The sequence below is a fragment of the Canis aureus genome, chromosome 1 (assembly GCF_053574225.1).
Source record: "Canis aureus isolate CA01 chromosome 1, VMU_Caureus_v.1.0, whole genome shotgun sequence".
Taxonomy (NCBI): domain Eukaryota; kingdom Metazoa; phylum Chordata; class Mammalia; order Carnivora; family Canidae; genus Canis; species Canis aureus.
The window spans coordinates 49,079,029-49,100,671 of record NC_135611.1 but is presented as its reverse complement, the minus strand read 5'-3'; the positions used below and the strand labels follow the sequence as shown (position 1 = coordinate 49,100,671).

Below are 21,643 nucleotides of genomic sequence, written 5' to 3'. Positions count from 1 at the left end.
GAATAAGAAGGATCATGAGTTTGATTTTGGATATGCTGAGTCTGAGATGCTCTGGAGACATCCTGGTGATGATACCAAGTGCCGATCCCATTTTAGTGTTTGAAGCTCGGAGGAAAAGCAGGCCTAGCCTTGAGCTATAAATCAATGACTCATCTCCAGGATGAATTAAAACCATGTTCCTTGGGTGAGATACTGGACAGAGAGAGGATGGAGCAAAAAAGAAAGAGGAGTTGAGACCAAGCCTTGAGAAGTTCCAACATTTAATGTTGGGGCAAAGCAGACAAGCCTGGGAGAGAGACTCAGAGGTTGAGAGAATCAGGTCACAGGTCGAGGAGGAGGAGGAGGTCAACAGCATTGAATGCATCTAAGATGCAAGCTACTTTACTGAGCAACCTGTGACTGCTGATTACTTTCGCAAGAGCAATTTTGGTGACATAAAGAGAATGGATTGGAGTCACGCAGCTAACCAACGGCACACCGGAACTAGAAGCAGGTGTCCTGGGCCCTAAAGCCCTTTCCACACTGTTCCCCAGAGGAATTCATTCTTCTCTTTCTGAAACAAATACTGTGTGAGAACTTGTGAAGAGCTGCGGCTCTCTGCACAGGATTTCCTCCTCTGATGATGACAGTGATGTCAAGCCATGTGTGCTTATAGTGGTGCGGTACGTGACAACGGCTGGTGCTCATTTCATTTACTGATAAAGAACTCCCATTATTTCCTCCTTTAGCCTTTTGGGGTATGTTGCTTTTCCTGCGCATTGCAGGGCTGTCATGTGCTGAAATGTTCTATGGTAATCAATTTAGCAGCAGCTGGCATGGCTTTAAATTGGGAATGTCCAAGTCCCTGTAAATACCTCATCCACATTATCTATGCTAGGGGCATGAGTACCTGTGATTAGGGCCCTGAGGTTTAGTTTCAGATTAGGTGTAGGATATATGATACCAAATTTTCCAGGGAGCTTTGGACAGCTTGGGACTCACATTAATAAGAACACGTGGGAAGGGAGAAGAAATGTGTGGGGAATATCAGAAAGGGAGACAGAACGTAAAGACTGCTAACTCTGGGAAACGAACTAGGGGTGGTGGAAGGGGAGGAGGGCGGGGGGTGGGAGTGAATGGGTGACGGGCACTGGGTGTTATTCTGTATGTTAGTAAATTGAACACCAATAAAAAATAAATTAAAAAAAAAATAAACAGAAAAAAAAAAAATAAGAACACGTGGTTCCAAAACATACCCTCTATAGGGTAATACAGGAATCCCATCTGAATTAAGTCCAGAGACAGTCTTGGTCCCAGGGTTGACTCTTATACGAAGCTGGTGCACATTATGAGGTCTTTCATCACCTGTGCTGCAGGATCTGACCTTACAAGTGGCTATGTGGACTCCCTGACCATGTGTGGGATTATAGAACGTTAGAGATACAATCATATTTTGTAAGGAAGAAACCAAAGTCCAGAGAGATGAAGTAGCTAGTTCAAGGTCATACAAACCAATCTGGGACTGAGATTCAGAACTTCTGACTTCCACCCAGTACTCTTTATACTACTTCACAAGGCTTCCCTTGTGGCCTATATTTCATCCTTTTAGAAGGAGGCATTTGCATTCATCCAGCCAGCCAGCCAGCCAGCCATCTACTTATCCATCATCTATTCATCCCTTATATTCTTGATTTTCCACCTATAGATCAATGGGAACTCTGAGCATCTGCCTTGGACACACCTGTTACCACATCTCCTGGGGTGGCTTTGTCCCAGTCCACAATGACAAAGGAGTGGCAGCCTTCCACAGCGACCACAGTGATGTTGCGAGGGGGATGCTGAGGAGCAAGGTCACTCTTCCTCATGTCATTTGGAATGATTTCATCCAGGCTATCCACTTGAAAGTGATCCAGAGCATCCGTCAGAGAACATGGGGCTGATGGGTCTTTACTTAGGTATGTCACATAAGGAGCTGGAAAAGAAGAGAGATACCCAACTGTATTGTTGGAAGTTTTCTCCAGAGGCAGAATCATAATGTCTGGTCCATGGAGCAGATCCACCATTCAGTCTTTCCATGCTAGACAGAGGCTCCAAGTGCCATCAGCCCTGATGCTAAACTCAGAAACACATCCTTAGCTCTCCTTATTTGATCCACACGTTTACATCTTCCAATGTAGTAGTTTGTAAAGATCCTGTCAACTCATCAGCATCAATGACTATGTGTTCAAAGTAACTCTGAAAGACTCCCAAACTATAATTCAATGTAGTATAAGTCTGCAGCATTCTGCCTTTTGTATGCCCAGACATTTGGGAAGGTATGTGTTGGGTCCAACTAAGACTTACCTAGAGCTCTCTTGGCACCATTCACTCCCTAGACTGTCTTGGAACAAAATATACAAACAAACAAACAAAAACCTTGATCAGGATATATAGCTTCTAGCCTTCCATCCTGGGTGGCCTTCCCTAGAGCTTCAGGGATACCCATAACCATCTGGAATATTTGCACAAGGCCAGGTCTGATCAGCCTTTATAACATTACTGCTAAATACAATAAAGTTATTCATATTTATGGACAGGTTCAAGGTTTTCTACACACATTATCTCATTGGATACAATTTCTACACTCTATCCCTGGAAATAAAGCAGGACATGGACTGATATCCCATGTTTCAGCTGAGCCTACTGATGCTGAGAGGGCCCACGAAGTTAGGGTCAAAAAGGAGACTACATCCAGCCCACATCTCCTTATTATATACCCTCTTACATATAAGAAATGTCAAGGAATGGGAGCTGGGGCTTCATACATGCAAGACTCTCAAGTGCTTTTAAGTAACAATTTCTAGTACTTTCTAAATGTTCCATTGCATCTTTTGGTACAGATTCTCATTCTTGGTGGCCACTGGGGCTAAAAGCAATTTTTAGATCTTCTATTTTCCAATAATTTGCATGCAATCAGGTCTTGAGAGCCTGTCAATGGATCTAATCAGGAGGTTCTGGGGTTTAGATGAAACCACTAAAATCTTCTGTGCTACAGACATAGGACCAGCCAGACAAAAGTAAGCCTTCTGGTCTTCGGTAGAGTTCTGTGGAACAGCAAATGATAGCGCTGAAAGCATTTTCATTTCTGTCCTGGAGCCACAGAGAGGAAGACCAGAACATCCAGTGAATTCAGCCAGGCTGCTTAATGCCATGGGCCAGCATTAGCGCTTGCCTCAGGAATGCTACCTCACATTAATATTCTTGTTCTTCAAGCACATGAAATTTAGACACTCAATACTACATCTTGGCTGGCAAGAGCAGTTCTCTGCTTATGGCAGAACATTTGTTTTGGAAACAGAAAAGTGTGATATTGGTTTAAGCTGTTGCCTGTCTCCACTTGGTAATATTTTTTTCCACTTAGTAGTGTATTAATCTAACTGTCTCGTTAGTGAAGTTCATTAAGGGCATGGGAAAAGAAGACTCCCGAAGGGAGTGAAGCACAGTTTAGTGAAATAGAGTTTTCTCTCAAAATTGTTTAATAACTGAGAAAGAAGAGTAAACTTCTAGATCCCAAGTCCCCGAGGCTAATGAAAATTACAGAAACAGAAGAAAACCAGCTTTGGCTCTGTGGCACCGTAAGAAGTATCAGTAGCTCAATTCAGTAAGCTGCTCATCTTTTAGGAAGAACTTAACAATGTATAGGCAAGGCTTGGACACCCCAGCTTGGGGAAAGTTACTGGAACAAAAATAGTCATGTGTTCTGGTCCTGAGGATGTTTACGAGTGTTCCTTCCCCTTGGTCTGTACGAGGCAGCCTCTCAAAGCTCAACTCTGTTGGATACCAAACATTTTCCTGTATAATCCCCTCCCTTGACTCCTGCAGAAAGCAAGCTTATGTGCCTTCAAGCAGGACTGACTCACTGAGTCACCCCAAATGGAAACTTCACTCTGGGAAAGCTTCTGCTCCAAATGCGCTGCCTCAGCCAGGCCAAGAAATTAGTTATGCTCTTCCTCAAAGAAAAAAAGTTAAAAATCCATGTTTCTCTGATTAAGGAAGTTCTATTTACCAACAAATCGTTTCTTTCCAGCCAGATCGAACTCTTCTCCAGGAAAGGAGCTGATGGAGCCTTCCACCGGGATGACCTCGGGCACCGCAGCCGTGGTGGAGGGTCTCGTGGTGGTCGGTGGCCTGGAGGTCTCAAACTCATAATCTGAAATGATATGAAGGCTTTGCATTTGGGCCCTTCCAGAAAAGGAGCACCAGGAACAGCCAAGAGATACCATCTCAACATTCAACTCAAAACTAAAGCGCACACACATACACCCCAAAATAAATGCTGTGCCTGAACATAATCTGTTCCTAATGAAACAATATTCTTCCCACTCAGTCCCCTCAGAAAAGCAGCTGTAGATAAAAGAAAGGAAGAGGAAAAGGAAACACGTATGAGCAGAAAAATGAGGTTTTACAGTTAGAGCTGGAACCTTAGCATTCAACCGGTGTAGCATGCTCCTGTTCCTGGCCCCTGGCCATTCTCCGCCTACATAATTTTCTCTTTCAGAGCCATAAAAGATTCACATCAGAAAATAAACTTGATTTTTAAAAAATTTACCTTCTGCCTATGGGCCTCTTTGCTGGGGAGGGGGTGAGATGAATTCTATTTTAAAAACTAATCCTTTAATGTTTAAAAAAGAAAACTCTGCTCCCTTTCAACTGCTCAAGATAATAAGAAAGTAAGAAACAAGCACAGTATTTTCAAAGGTGCTAAGAAACTTTTTTCTTCTGACATCTGTTGTTTTTAAGTTAGTTTTTTTCTTAAACTGTGAGATGAGGGGCACCTGGGTGGCTCAGTGGTTGAGCATCTGTCTTTGGCTCAGATCTTGATCCTGGGGTCCTGGGATTGAGTCCTGCATCAGGCTCCCTGCAGGGAGCCTGCTTCTCCCTCCACCTAAGTCTCTGCTTCTCTCTGTGTGTCTTTCATGAATGAATAAATAAAATCTTTAAAAAAAACAACTGTGAGATGAAACCACTAATTCAAACTTCACTATGACTGCATCAAAGGTGACATTATTCTCACATTGGTGGTTTGATGGCACTGGAGCCACATATATCAGCAGACAAGGAAGAACCAAAGTGAGAATATCCTGAGTGTCAAAGGCCAGCCTTACAGTGGGGACAAGATGCCCAAGCAAAAACTGCAGACACAACTTATAAAACACACAGAACCGCCACAGAGTCATGAATAGAATAACTGCACTGGTTACATTTACTGAATGGCTGCTCCAGATTCTACCCAAGGCAATTTGCATTCTTAATCTTATAAGCTTACCCCTACTTGAAAAAATTCTGTGATAAAAAAAAAATCAATATTTCCATAGCATTACTTTTTTTTTTTTTTTTTTTTTTGAGAGAGAGAGAGAGAGAGAGAAAGTGACAGAGCATGGGCATGCTCACAAGCCAGGGGAGGGGGGGAGAGGAAGAGGCAAAGGGAAAGAGAGAATCTCAAGCAGGCTCCACACCCAGCACAGAGCCCAGCGGAGGGCTCCATCTCATGACCCTGAGATCATGACCTTACCCAAATCAAGAGTCAAATGCATAATCAACTAAGGCACCCCAGCACCCTCAGAGCACTGCATTTTTAAAAAGAAAAAATCTAATTAGAAAAGGAGAAAAAAGAGAACAATGAAAGGATCCAAGAGAGAAAGCAGAGTGATGGGTTCAACCAGTGACAGTAGAAGTTCACAAATGGCGGTGGAAGTGGAGGTCCAGACAAGCAACCCGGGAATTCCACGGTAGGGAGAGAATGAGAGCTACAGTACGGGGGCCACATTCACATATGAAGCCCACTGTTTTTCTTTGGATCAAATATGAACGGGGATGGTAACTTATAAGCTGGGTTATAGCTACCTTCCCTGAGTATTGCCATGCAGCCCAAGTTCTGAAGGAAACTCCAAAAATTGAGATCATCCACTTAGTAATCAAAATGAGAGAAACTGTGTAAAATCAGTTCATACCTTCGTCATAGATAACGTACGCCTCTTCTGTGGGCATTGCAGTGTCAGTCTCCAATCCGGAGAAATCATCTAGTGAACAAAGAGGGGTGAAAGGCTTCTTCTCAGTGGCTGGGAATTGTGCCTGGGGCACAGTGTTCAACCCCTACCATCCTTCCACAGGGGTCAGCTGCCAGGCCAGGGCCACCCAGCTTTCTCAGAAGGAAGACTTCCTCTCCTGTACTCTCAGAGAAGGTGCTCAGAACACCACCTGGGCATCAGAGGAAAGCCACCTCTCTCAGCAGCCCACTCCCCAGTATAAAGTGCCTTCTGACCTCCCCTCCACACACCGTGTCCACCTACCCACCTGCCCAGGCAGCTCTCAGGAGGCTGGCTCAGCAGGTCACAGGCCTGAGAATAGGCATTCTCAGAAAGCAGGAGAGTGGGAACTGCTGCCCAGGGTGGGGATAAAAATCCTTCAACCTGTGAGCTCCCTCGTTCATCACCCCTTCATCCTCTCTATGCACTCAATCTTGCCACAATCACATGTTCTGGAAGCAAGATGATTTTCTGCCTCTCCTACATTCTACCTTCGGGCAAATCACACCAATGTAAGTTCCCTATGATTCACTGCTTGCCTTCTAACCCCCCACCCTTTCTGGTAGGAAGCCCACAGCCCAGGGCCTGTGAGATGCCCTGACACCTGCTTCACTATTGAGATGGTGACCCTCGGTGTGTTCTGATGGGGCCAAAGGATGTCAGCAGGACAGAGATTGTAAATTACCATCTACCCTTCAGGGCTCAGACCTGTCATTTCAAGAACTATTAAGACATAATCTTTCCTTAGGTCATTCCAATGTCAATATTCTTGGATCCAAGAGGAATTACTTCTGGGTTGTTTCAAATCAGACAGTTTTCAAGTTCACACCACCCAGTTTGGGGCTATCTTGCCTTTGTTTCCTTGGATGCCATTTTCTTTTCCTTGTCAATTTAACTTTTAAGAACATAATCTTGTTTTTCTTCATTCTTGGTTCACATTTGTTTCTTTTCATTATTATTTTTAGCCAAATCAAAAAGGAATAATTGAATAAATGAATACTTTTTACATCCCAGAGTGAAAAAGAAAAGGGAAAATGATAACATTTCCTTGCTGGATTCTCTCTGTTGAGTGTAATTCCTGAGGTGCTGGAATACTGGAGTATGCACAGCAGGCCACAGAAATGATGCCTTTTACCTGCAAACTGGGATTGCCTCTTCAGAGAGTGTCGGTTAGGTCTTCTGGCAAAAGTAAACATCCTACTGAGAGATTTAGTGCTCTTTTTTTCCCTTAAGCTCAAAGTCAGGCATAATTTTCCTAAAATAGCACCATCTTAGCTCCAAGTAAAAGTAACTTCCAAATGTAAGAAAGTGTATTTTTTTAAAAATTGGCCATAAGAATTTGTCCCACCTGATTGCCATTTCGAAGCATTTGGAACTACATAAAACTAGATGCTTTCTACATCAACTCAGCGTCAATGTCAAAAGCTTCCACTTCTTCACATAAAAGAGCCACCAACATGGTAGTATGGTTCATTCTCTTGAGCAGTGTATCCAAATGGTCATGAAAAAGAATGAGTGTAAGATGTCACCAAATAATTAGGGCTTAGCTCAAGAGATATTTAACAAAACTATTTAAAAAATTCTGAGTAGAAGTTTAGAGAAAAGGTAAAAGCCATTTGAAAACCAAGGATATCTGTAAACTGTACAGTTGGTCCAGTTCCACTGAATTTTCAATTATTCTCCTTGTATTTTCTGTCTTGAGAGTGAGCTGTAGATGGGTAGAATGGTTTTCCATAATGACTGATATTTTTCTGATATTTTCTGACACATGTTCCAAGATCATGTTACAAATTATTGAAGATGTTCAGCTGGCTCAAGCATGCATGATAATCCACTGTAGAAATGGAACCTGAAAAAAAAAATCACTGACTTTTACTTCTCAATTAGAAAAATGGAGAATGCCTATAGCTTCAGATATTGCTTAGATACCTGAAGATAAGTAATTAGGTATCATGAAGAATATGAGATGAAGTAGAAAACACTGTCTCTACTGCAAGAAGTTTATTATCTAATGGGGAAGTCAGATCAAGCAAAAAGGTGTGTGTGTGTGTATGTATGAAGAGAGGGAAGTGTAAAATCAACAACTGAAAACAAGCATATAATTTACATCTGTGCTTCCAGGAATATACATAAACATATGGCATCCATAACAAATGAGGAAGTACATAAATACTGCTTGAATTCCTGGAATGACTGAATGACACCAGGTTATTCCTAGAATGTTATTTTAAAGTAGTGCTTTAAAGGAAAAGGGGTGCATGATTTAACCAGAGGAGTCAAGACTTTGATATTTGAAAAGATTATTTTAAAATTGGAGGGCTAGAAACAAAAATTTTGGACTTTGCCAGGGGAATGTAATAACAAATGGGTGACTAGGTGGGGGGTGTGGAGTAGGGGGTCTTAAACGGCAGGTATTCATTCAGTGATCACTAATGCAGGTGCTAGAACATAAGCACTATGACAATGAACATTTCAGGCTACTAGCCTGCAAAGTGCCATGGCCAAAATGTTGCTCACTAAATGCTGGCTATGTATGCCTGGAGCTCCAGCACTAATGGACTGCACTAATACAACAAAAGAGAAAGTGCATAAGGAAAACACAAACTTGAAAGCACAGTTAAGAGGCATGGAGACAGGATACAGGTAGTTCTGCAGTTCATGTGTGAGGGGGAGTCTTGGGACTGTCCCTCAGCTGACATCAGAGCCTCTTAATCTCTTTGCTTTTGGTATCATTACAGGAATTACAAAATAAATATCAAGGCCACTACGAGGTGTTTGACCAAGAAATGACAAACTCCACCGTATTTCATAGATAATGCACAGGATTTTCCAGAGTAATTGTGACTGCTTTTCATATTATAAGCGATCTTTAGAAGCTAATTCCCACTGAAGATGCCTGCTCCTTTGCTTCTATCCAACATTGGCCCTGACAAGTTTCATCCCAATGATGAATGAAGCAGGGACTCTATGTGGTAGCCCCAGGCAAGTGGAGGCTGGTGGAAGGAAGCCCAAGAAAGAATAACAATTTGAGTATTGGGCCAAAAGGGCCAGCCTAGAGATGGAGAGAATAATGCAAATGTAAGAAGTATGATGAAGGGGAGCAGATGATGGCAGAGTAGGAGGACCCCTAAGCTCCCCTTGTCCCATGAATACAACTAGATAACTATCAAATCATTCTAAATACCTCAGAAATCAACCTGAAGACTGACAGAAAAAAACTTCACAACTAAAGGGAGAGAAGAGGCCACACTGAAGAAGGTAAGAAGTGTATAGATTCAGCTTGGAAGAGAAACAGATCATGGCTACTGTGGTGGAGAGGGAGCCACCGTCACAGAGAAGGGCAAGAGACATACTAGCATGCATGGGAAAAATGAACCCCCATAGCAACTGGCTTAGAAACTGAGAAGGGCCAAATTTCGTGACTTCTAACAACCAGTGGAGCTTAAAGCCTAGAGTTTTAAAGGTCAGTGGGTTTGGCTCTGGGAGAGCCCAGAGGACATTGAAGCTGCCCTTGAAGAAAAGAATGAGCAAACAGCCATGGATATACAGCGTGGAAATAATGATCTGGAGAACACCTGGAGCACATAATGAAGAGGTTATTTACTCATCTCGGAGTGAGTCCCAGAGAGTCAGCACTCACAGAGAGACCACTCCAGGAACAAAGGAACTGTCAGGCATTATTTCCCTCCCCTGCCTATCCACATAAGCACAAGGCCACCTACAGGAAGCAGCTCACAGACACTAGCTACCAGACTTGCTTACGCCAAGCCCCACCCCCCAAACTCTGGAAGAACTGCCCTTCTGAGTCACAGATGCCTCATTCCCAGCATGACAGGCCCCCTCCACTAGAAGACCAGCCCAAACTGCCGCCAGCACCTCATCTTCTGACCCAGGAGTTTTGCAGTGCCTCAGTTCTGGCAGTGGTGGTGACAGGTCTCATTTCACAAGCAGACCAGGACATACCTGGTCGAAACTTGCCAAATTCAGGCTAGGGACCAAACACTACCTACAACAGACAAAGAGAGCTTATGTAGATGGCTGGCCTGAAGGACAAAGTGGCCAGGACACAATAGCAGTAGAGCACATACAGCCCATATTGGAGATACTCTTAGAAGTACCAGGCCCTGATGAATAGGGGATACTGCTCTGCAGGGCACTAAAGGACCTCTTCTTCATAAAGCCATTATCTTCGAGAGCAGGAGACATAGCTGACTTTCCTAATACACAGAAATAGGCAGAGAGACTTAGACAAAATGAGAAGACAGAAGAATGTGTCCCAAATGAAAGAATAGAACAAGGCCACAGCCAGAGATCTAAACAAAACAGATATAAGTAACATGCTTGATGGAGTATTTAAGGCAGTGATCATAAGGATACTCATCAGACTTGAGAAAAGAGTGGAAGACATCAGTGATACCATTAACAGGGAGATAAGAAATAACATAGCAGAGATAAAAGGCTCAATAAATGAAATGAGAAACATGCCTGATGGAAGGAGTGGCAGGCTGGAGGAAGCATTGGGATGAGTTAATAACCTAGAAGACAGAATAATGGAAAGTAATCAAGCTGAACAAAAGAGGGGAAAAAAGAATTATGCAAAGTGAGAATAAACAGGGAACTCAGTGGCTCCATCAAATGTAATAATATTTGTATTACAGGGGTCCCAGAAGAAAAGAGGTAAAAGGGGGCAGAGAATTTATTTGAAGAAATAATAGCTAAAAACTTCCCTAATCTGAGGAAGGAAACAGAAATCCAGATCCAAGAGGCACAGAGACCCTTCCTCTGCCAAAAACCAACAAAAGCAGATCTACACTTAAACATATTGTAATTAAAGTGGCAAAATTTAGTGATAAAGAAAAACTATTAAAAGCAGCAGGGAAAAGAAGACAGTTACATGGAAAGGAAATCTGATAAGGCTATCAGCAGATTTTTCAGCAGAAACTTTTCAAGCCAGAAAAGAGTGGCATGATATACTCAAAGTGTTGAGTGGGAAAAACCTGCAGCCAAGAATACTGTATCCAGTGAGGCTATCATTCAGAATAGAAGAGATAAAGAGTTTCCTAGACAAACAAAAACGAAAAGAGTTCATAACCACTAAACCAGCACTGCAAGAAATATTAAAGGGACCTCTTTGAGTGGAAAGGAATGACAGTATGAAGGTAGGAAACACAAAAGCAGTAAAAAGGAATAATTCTGTAAAAAATAAGCCAGGGAACTCACAAAATAAAATATGTAAAATATGACGCCATATATCTAAAACATGGAGGGGAGAGGAGTACAGAATGGGTTCAAACTTAAATGACCAGCAACTTAACATAGACTGCTACATGCAGATGATGTTATATATAAACCTAATGGTAACCACAAATCAAAAACCCCTAATAAATATGCAAAGAATAAAGAGAAAGAAATCCAAATATATTACTAAAGAAAACCAGTGAACATCGAAGAAAGACAAGAAAGGATCAGAGAAAATCTTCAGAAACAATCACAAAACAAGTAATAAAATGGCAATAAACATATAGCTATCAATAATTACTTTGAATGGAAAGGGACCAAATGCTTCAATCAAAAGACAAATGATGACAGAATGGATAAAAACAAGATCCATCTAAATGCTGCCTACAAGAGGCTTATTTTAGACCTAAAGACACCCGCAGATTGAAAGTTAAGGGATGGAGAAACATTTATCATGCAAATGGATATCAAAAGAAAGCCAGAATAGCAAAATTTAAATCAGATAATATAGACTTTAAAACAAAGACTATGATAAGAGACAAAGAAGGGCACTACAAATAATAAAAGGCACAATCCAATAAGAGGATACGATAATTATAAATATTTATGCACTCAACATAGGAGCACCTAAATGCATAAAACACTTAGAAACAAACACAAAGGAACTACTCAATAATAATAAAATAATAGTAAAGGACTTTTTTTTTTTTTTTAAGTAAAGGACTTTAACATCCCACTTACATCAATGGCCAGATCCTCTTAACAGAAAATCAATAAGGAAACAATGGCTTGGAATGACACTAGACCAGATGCGTTTAACAAATACATATTTAGAACATCCCACCTTAAGACAACAGAATACATATTATTTTCAAGTGCACATGGAATATTCTCCAAAACAGATCATATATTAGGCCATAAAATCAGCCTCAACAAATTAAAAAAAATTGAAATCATACCACACATTTTTTTCTGACCACAATATATGAAACTAGAAGTCCACTAGAAAGACCACAAATACATGGAGGTTAAATAACATGCTACTAAACAATGAATGGACCAACCAGGAAATAAAAGAAGAAATTTAGAAAGTACATAGAAACAAATGAAAATGAAGCATATATACACACAAAAAGAAAACACAACAGTTCAAAATCTTTGGGATGCACCCAAAGCTGTTCAGAGAGGGAAGTTTATAGCAATACAGGCCTACCTCAAGAAGCATAAAAAAAAAAAAAGTTTCAAATAAACTTATACCTAAGTGAGCTAGAAAAAAAGAAGAACAAACAAGACATAAAACTATTAGGATAAAGGAAATAATAAAGATTAAACAGAAACAAAAATAATAAAACAGATCAATGAAACCAGGAACTGGTTCTTTCAAAAGATCAACAAAATCGATAAACTTTTACCCAGATTCATAAAAAAAAGGGAGAAAGAGGACTCAAATAAATAAAATCAGACACAAAAGAGGAGGAATAATAACAAATGGTACAAAAATACAAAGGATTATAAGGGAATATTATAAAAAACTTTATGCTAACAAATTGGACAACCTAGAAGAAATGAGTAAATTCCTGGAAACATATAACTTCCCAAAACTGAATCAGAAAGAAATAGAAAATTTGAACAGACAATTACCAGCAAGGACATTAAATAAGTAATCAGAAAATTCCCAACAAACAAAAGTCCAGAACCAGATGGCTTCACAGGCAAATTCTACCAAACATTTACAAAATAGTTAACACCTATTCTCTCAAACTATTCCAAAAAATGAAAGAGGAAGGAAAACTTCTAAATGCATTCTATGAGGCCAGCATTATTCTGATATCAAAACCAGATAAAGACAGCACAAAAACAAAAAGAACTACAGGCCAATATCTCTGATGCAAAAATAGATGCAAAAATCCTCAACAAGATATTAGTAAACTGAATCCAATGATACATCTTTTAAAAAATCACTCACCATGATCAAGTGGAATTTATGCCTGGGCTGCAAGGGTGGTTCAATATTTGTAAATCCATCAACATGATATATCACATCAGCAAAAGAAAGGATATGGGCAGCCCCGGTGGCTCAGCGGTTTAGCGCCACTTTCAGCCCGTGTGATCCTGGAGACCCTGGATGGAGTCCCACTTCAGGCTCCCTGTATGGAGCCTGCTTCTCCCTCTGCCTGTGTCTCTGCCTCTCTCTCTCTCTCTCTCTCTCTCTCTCTCTGTGTGTGTGTGTGTGTGTGTCTCATGAATAAATAAATAAAATCTTTTAAAAAATAAAATAAAAATAAAATGTGTATGGAACTACAAAATATCCTGAATAGCTAAAGCAATCTTGAAAAAGAAAAGCAAGGCTGGAGACAACAGTATTCTGGACTTCAGAGTTGTCTTAATCAAAACAGTATGGTACTGGCACAAAATAGATACATAGATCAATAGAACAGAATAGGAAATCCAGAAACAAGCCCACAATCATATGGTCAATTAATCTTTGACAAAGCAGGAAAAACTATCCAATGGGAAAAAGACAGTTTCTTCAACAAATGGTGTTGAGAAAACTGGACAGCAACATGCAAAAGAATAAAACTGGACCACTTTCTTACACCACACACAAAAAGTAAATTCAAATGGATAAATGACCTAAATTTGAGATCTGAAAGCATAAATATCCTAGGAAAGAACATAGATAATAATTTCTCTGACATTGGTCATAGTAACTTTTTTTCTAGAAACGTCCCCTGAGGTAAGGGAAACCAAAGCAAACATAAACTACTGGGACTACATCAAAATAAAAAGCTTCTGCACAGCAAAGGAAACAATCAACAAAACTAAAAGGCAACCTATGGAATGGGAGAAGATATTAGCAAATGACATATCTGATAAAGGGTTAGTACCTAAGATATATAAAGAACTTCTACAACTCAACACCAAAAGAAATCCAATCAAGAGATGGGCAGAAGACATGAACAGACATTTCTCCAAAGAAGACATCCAGATGGCTAGCAGACCCATGAAAAGATGCTCATGATCACTTATCATCAAGGAAATGCAAATCAAAACCACAATGAGATATCACCCCACACCTGTCAGAATGGCTAAAATAAAAAACACAAGAAACACAGGATGTGGCCAGGATGTGGAGAAAAAGGAACCCTCGTGTACTGTTGGTGGGAATGCAAGTTGGTTAAAAATAGAAGGACTCTACAATCCTGCAATTGCAATGCTGGGTACAATCCTGCAATTGCAATACTGGGTATCTACCCAAAGAATACAAAACTAATTCAAAGGGATGCATGCACCATTATGTTTACAGCAGCATTATTTACAATAGCCTGGTACCCTGCTGGTGGGAATGTATAATGGTGCAGCCTCTAAGGAAAACAGGTTAGCTGTTCCTCCCAAAGTTAAACACAGAGTTACCATTGGACACAGAAACTCTCTTACCAAGTATATGCCCCCAGATAATTGAAAATGGTGTTTTAAAAAATTGTACACACTTCTCATAGCAGCATTATTATTACAGCCAAAAGGGGAAAACAACCCAAATGTCCAATCAATAAATGGATAACCAATAAATGGATAAAATGTACTTTACCCACACAACAGAATATTAATCAGCAGTAAAAAGAATAATGTACAGATCTGTTTTACAACATGGATGAAACTTGAATACAAATCAGGCTGAGTGAAAGAAGCCAGACATCTTGTAGGATTCCATTTATATGAAATGTCCAGAATAGACAAACCCATAGAGACAGAAAGTGGATTCGTGGTTTCCCAGGCATTAGGAGGAGGAGGGAATGAGGAACAGCAGCTGATGGATATGGGGCTTCTTTTAGGGTGATGAAATTGTTCAAGAATTTGATGGTGGTGATGGCTGCACAACTCAGTGAAAATACTAAAAACCACTAAACTGTACACTTCAGAAGGGCGAACTTTATGGTATGTGAATTAAATCTCAAAACTATAATTTAAAAATTTTAAAATAACTATGATTAGAATTAATACAAGAAAGAAAATAAATTTGTTAATGGAGCAGCGTAAATAAAAAAGGGAGATCAGCCATATGGAATATTTTTTAAAATAATAATTATCGTACATCATAACATTATATAAAGATTATATGTTCCTCTCCGTGAATTTACTTTTTTCCCAAGACTTTGTATTGATTTGTACTCATTTTGAAAATGCTGCCTAGAGGCAAATTAATAATTAACATTTGGCTACTAATTGGGCCTGGGCTCGGGAAGTGAAAGGATGACATAAGTGAAGTGAAAAACATAACCATATATCATGATTTCCCCCTCAAAAAAAAAGAAGAAACAAAAATACCGATAAAAACATGGACTTTCATGCCAAATAAAAGTCCAAAAATCCGAAGTACATGAAAAGAAGATGCCATAAGCCCTCCATAAATGTAGACCAAAGAAAATGCAAAATATTCATAATGGTTATAATTCAATCCAAATCCAATATAGTTACTCTTCTGTTTGCAATTATTAAATAAATAATTGTTCCAATTATACTTAGATTAAAAAAAAAAAACCAACACATCAATGTATGTAGAAGTAAAACGTCAAGGGAAGCACATAATATTTTCATACCAGAAATCCAAAGGTAAATTCCAATTCGTGCTCACTGGAGAAAATGATAGTGTGCGAATCTTCTTCACGATGGCCCTCCTATCAGCATGTTTCCTTGTCCTTTGGTGTCAATTTTTAGATGTGTCCAATGTTCCTGTTTATTTGGGGCTTTTCTGTGAGAAGACTGACTTCAAACAGAATTCCCATTTTGAATACAGCATTCAAGTTCAAGCTTATTACAGTCAACAGGGCTGCGTAAAGAATTCTGGGCGTGCAAAATGATTCCTGAAACGAAGCACCTTCACTCTGTATCAGCTTAAAAAGATGTAAGTTTCACAGCCTACATTGTGATTCATTTCAACCTAAGGGAAAGAAGGTGAATTTGTCTCCTCCGAGCCTGACATAGATGCAAGATGACCTCTTCCAAAGCAGCCTGAACAGAGACTAAGCCTAAAAGATGATGACTTTGCAGCTCCACGATGACCCGGCCAAAGTGTCCTTGCTTCCATTCTTCAGGGGGTACTGGCCATTTTCAGCAGGAAGACCCGGCGGGGGCAGAGGACAGTCCTGACTGGGTGCCCCACAGCAAAGGAAATAGCACAGTCCTACCCTGCTGCCCCCAGAGGCCACCTATGCAAGGATTAGCATTTTGCAAAGGGAGAACTGATGGAGAAAGTGTTCAGCTGGCAAATGCACTTAGAACATTCTACTTTTCTTGGAACTCACAAGGAGCTTATTCAATGATCTGAACAGGGACACCTGGGTGGTTGGCTCAGTGGCTGACCATCTGCCTTTGGCTCAGGTCATGATCCCAGGGTCCCGGGATCAAGTCCCACTTTGGGCTCCCCGCAGGGAGCCTGCTTTTCCCTCTGCGTATGCCTCTGCCTCTCTCTCTGTGTCTCTCATGAATAAATAAATTTTAAAAAATGATCTGAACAATCCAACAGTAAGAAATCATTAACCTTGTTTAAATCTAATCACAGAATCTTCTTTTAAAATAAAATGACATGTTGAAATCTACAAATGTCTAGTAATGCACACTTGGGGAAACGCTAGTGTATACTCGTAATGTTTCACATTTTAGCTAAATTTTTGACGTGGGTTATGATAAGGGTTGCCAGATAAAACACAGGATGACCACTTACATCTGAATTTTAAATGAACAGTAGATAATTTTTCATATTAAGTATGTCCCCTGTCATACTTTTATTTGCTAAATCTGACCACCCTGGTTGTGACACAGGACCCCTGAACGAAGCTTGGGTGACTAGAAACGCCTCTAGTTGCCATCCTACTGTGCCCCCTCCTTACCCCTCCTGGAGCCTTTGGGACCTTACTCTGAAATGCTATATGCTAGTTGCTCAGGCCACCATGACAATGAAGGCTGTTACCTTCTTCAGGGTAGCACTCTGGGAGCCCACTGGAGCCCGTTATGAGGTTGCCATCTTCATCATGCCGTTCTAGGGTCCCAGGGGGACAAGTGGGAGTGGGGGTGGTGGGTTCAGGGGTGGTGGTGGTGGTGGTGGTGGTGGTGGTGGTTGTCTGTGTAGTGGTTCGAATGGTGGTTGTTGGGCGCGTAGTGGTGGTCGTGCGGCGGGTGGTAGCAGTTGTTGGCCTCGGGGTCGTCGTGGTAGGTCGTGTGGTTGTGATGGGGGCACGGGTGGTTGTTTTGACAACCTCCAAGCCCACTAGAGGCTTCCCTCCAAGACTCAGAATAGGCTTATCCTGGGCACTGGCCAGGGGTTTGCCGTGCCGCCCCTGCCCAAAGAGGGGCAGGCCATCAGGGCTCACCACAGGGGTCCCTCCCAGATCTGAAACAAAATCAGACAAAAGCTATCTTTGGAAATCATCCAGAGAAAGTAAAAACCAACTGCAAAGCATCTTCTCAAAGTTTATGGCTTCTTAGATTTGAATCAGTAAAAAGCAAAGGAAATACTAAAAGCATATCCAGCAAGGGTAGCAGTATCTGCTGCGATCCAGAAATTTCTGGCCTTAGTATATTGTCCCTTACTCTGTATTACCTTAGATACTGTGTGAATATTTCATCAATATGCCCATTACCCTGAAACAGCTCTTAGTCTCTAGTCCGGAAAGTAATTCTTTCCTCCTCTTGACTCCTACAACTAAGGAGGAAGAGTGTTACATTGTACTCAGGGTGGCAAACTTAATCTGTCAAGGGCCAGAGAAGATAGAGGGCCAGATATTTTAAATTTCATGTCTCAGCCTCTCAATTCTGCCATTATAGGGGAAAAAAAGCATAGAGAATATACAAACAAATGAGTGTTTCTGTGTTCCAATACAACTTGGAATATGGATACAGAAATGTGAATTTCATAGAATTTTCACGTTACAAATATTATTATTCTTTGATTTTTTTTTTTTTTTTTTGCAATCATTTGAAAGTGCAAAAACTATTTTGAGCTCACAGACAGTACAAAAACAGGCAGCAGACAGGGTTTGGCCTTCATGCTGTCATTTGCTGACTCCTACTGCTCTACCCTGTCCTATCTCAAGAAGGAAGTCAAGCATCACCTTTTCTGGAGGGTGGAGTCTGTAGGGTGAGGTCTGTAGAAAGAGTAGAACTATAGCTGTATCAGGGAAAATGCTAAGCTCTTCCCCTTTGGGGTACTCCTTTCCATCTGGCTAAAAGTAACTGGATCAAGGGCCCCCATTAAAAGTGAGCAGGGGGTTGTTATTCCACAGCTAATTCAGAACACTTTTGTTGCCCTAAAACCATCCTCACTTACCCACAATAGTGCGACCGTCTCCTCCTAGTTTAATCCGAAGAGGATTTCCTTGTGAATCCTGGAGGTACCTTCCTTCTGCATTCAATACTAACCCACGATCGAGATCCACGACCTAAACCCATGACACAGATTACAGAATATTCTGAGCGTGAATCCACCTACACAAACATAGGCACGAAGCTTCCACAGAAGGAAACCATAACAGGAGTAAGAAACATTATTTTTGCCCACATCATTCACAAGGTTTAATAAGAACAAAGTGCAAAAGGGTCCCCTTTCATATGATAATTGCTTAGAGAATATATAAAGAATATATAAATTGAATATATAAATTGAGAATATATAAATTGTCTTAAGTTTCTCAAATAATGCAAAAGATGTTGAAAATACTGCTCTCATTTAGTATGCTGTGTGTAATGCTGAAAAGCAGCAAATAACTAAGTGGTCATCAGTGGAGGGAACGGATTAAATAAAATATGGCTCATCCATACAGTGGAATACTAGGGGCCAATGAGAAGGATTTGGAAATTCTGCATATATTGACATCCACTGCTATGGACTCATATTACGGACTGACCATTTTGCAGAATAAAAATATAATCAGGGTTGCTTGGGTGGCTCAATCAATTAAGCCTATGACTCTTGGTTTTAGCTCAGGTCATGATCTCGGCATCATGAGATCGAGCCCCATTTGGGCTCTGCACTCAGCACGGAGTCTACTTAGGGTTCTCTCTCTCTCTGAACTCTCTCTCTCAAATAAATAAATAAATAAAATCTTTAAAAATATTTTTTCATTTGTGTATATAACATATATTCATTTGTGTACGTAAGCTTAAAATTGCAAAGAAAAATAATCTAGATGGACATATCCCAAACTGTTAGCAGTGGTTCTCTCTGGGGAGTGGTTTGGGGTGTTTATTAGCTTAGAAATAATATTTTCCCTATATTTCTGAATTGTTTCAACTTCTTGACATGAACATGTATTGCTAGTGTATTAAAAACATGAAATGTTTCTGTCTGGCTGTTCATGTTGAAAACTGAAGTTGCTATAACAAAGACAATTTAATTTGTCATTAAATTGCCCAATACAGAATGCAGGCAAAAATTCCATATTCTAAGGAATTATAAAACTTTTGGGGTGGGGGAGAGAAGCTATTATTATCCCTGTTAGGGATAAGCTCATGCTCTACACTGGTGGTGTAATGAAAATTGCTTACAATGACATTTTGCTTTAATATACATTCTTCCTTTGTAAATTCCTGTTCCTTTGAGAAATGACAAAAATGTATCTTTTTATCAGTGACTAAAAATTTCCTGAAGTCTCTCAGTATGTCTTCCTAAAACTTACTGCCATAAACGGGAAGTTTTGACTGGGAATCCCTAGTCGTGATTCTCTGAAGAAATATTTTAAATCTGGTGAACATTTTAGTTGTTCTGCCCATTACCCTCTAACCTGCTAAAACAAACAAACAAACAAACCCTAAACAGCCCCAGGAAGTGAAAGTCATTTAGCTTAAACTATATAGAACACTAGCAGCTTTTTTTCAGCCAAACAACAATTGTTGGAAATATTCAAAAGGTGATCTGATAAAAACTGCCCATTTGATCCAGGGTTTTCTGGTTTGTTCATTTGCTTTTACCCTGCTTTCTTTTACAAAGGATTTGGGACAATTTACAGAAAAATGTGTATACACATTTGGCACCGCCTGCAGCCAGGGCGTGATTCTGGGGGCCCGGGATCGAGTCCCACATCGGGCTCTCTGCATGGTGCCTGCTTCTCCCTCTGCCTGTGTCTCTGCCTCTCTCTCTCTAGCTGTGTCTCTATGAATAAATAAATAAAATCTTTAAAAAAATATTTTAAAAAATGTGTATATTAGTTAATCAAATAATAAAAAAATAAAATAAAATGAAAGCTATCAAAGGTGGAGGAAAAGAAGTCCATTTGAGAGGCTAAGCATTGGGGCCCATGTAATTGCTGTGGGGTTGGAACATACATTTGTGTGATCTTCCTAACCAGTCAAAGCAAACAAGAAATAAAGGCCCACTTATCTTATTAGCTATGAGAAGAAAGCAAACCAATTACTCAGGAGAATAAAATAAAAGATCTTTCTGAGTACTGGAAGAAACAATATACAAGTATATTAATGTATGAGTGGTTAAAACTGGAGAAGAGAAACGAAAGACCATTTCATTTATTTCTACACAATGCCCACCATTTTTCTCTTCCCAGCAGCATGAAAACAACTGGTATGTGTAAAGAAGTTTACCCTACCCACTTTGTTCCTTGTGGGCCATTGATAATTCTTTGTCCACTTGGTTTTCCGTTACTACCAGGAAGCACTTTCCCTTCTACATTTGGACTGCCATTATAACCTACATGGCACACAAAACAAAACAATAGCAACAACAACAACAAAAAAAAACCAACAGAATCTGGTAAGTTCAACACTCCTGTAAAGTTGGCTTCATACCACACTCTAACTAGTAACATGTCATTTTGAACAGAAATACTAAACAGAATTTTAAACCAATAACTGGTATATATTAGATGACAGTCTTAAATCAGGACTTCTAAATACCAAATACGGACATCTATTAAAAGTACAATAAAGTCACAGTTTTCTGACAATATTGAGGAGAGGAGTCCAGCATAAGTAAATTTTCTCAATAAAGCTTAAGACGGTAGTGGCTATAGCGTTATTTTAGCCAGTTGGAAGATAGAGGGAAGGAAGGTTAGAAGGATCAAGAAAACTATCTCTAAAATAGACTAGATGCTGTCCTGGTCTTCCCAGCAGCTTATACTAAACCCAACATCTATTTCTAGCTGAATCAGGTCCAATCATCAATCACCAAGTGTAAATGCTCAGTGCTGACTTCTGTGGGCCTGCTTGAGAAACGTTTGCTCAGAGCAAAGTAGAAGGTCCAGTTAGCTGTGCCTTCATTTGCTGCTCTTTCTGTTCCTAGCACCTGCCCTTCCTCTTTATCTCTGCATTTCTTATCTGTTTCAGTTAGTAGAGGTCTGTTCTGGAAGCACTGT

At 40.2% G+C, this 21,643-nt stretch overlaps 1 protein-coding gene across 1 annotated transcript in view; it reads right to left on the bottom strand.

Moving 5' to 3' along the window:
* The window catches only part of FNDC1 (fibronectin type III domain containing 1), a 101,171-nt gene that overhangs the window by 16,066 nt on the left and 63,462 nt on the right, over positions 1-21,643 (bottom strand). The window contains exons 12-17 of the mRNA XM_077898825.1: positions 20,879-20,979; positions 18,607-18,718; positions 17,251-17,670; positions 5,970-6,038; positions 4,025-4,168; positions 1,721-1,951 (exon numbers count right to left, since the gene is read on the bottom strand). Of these exons, the coding sequence (XP_077754951.1) occupies positions 1,721-1,951; positions 4,025-4,168; positions 5,970-6,038; positions 17,251-17,670; positions 18,607-18,718; positions 20,879-20,979 (1,077 nt within the window). The remainder of the gene's footprint in view (positions 1-1,720; positions 1,952-4,024; positions 4,169-5,969; positions 6,039-17,250; positions 17,671-18,606; positions 18,719-20,878; positions 20,980-21,643) is intronic.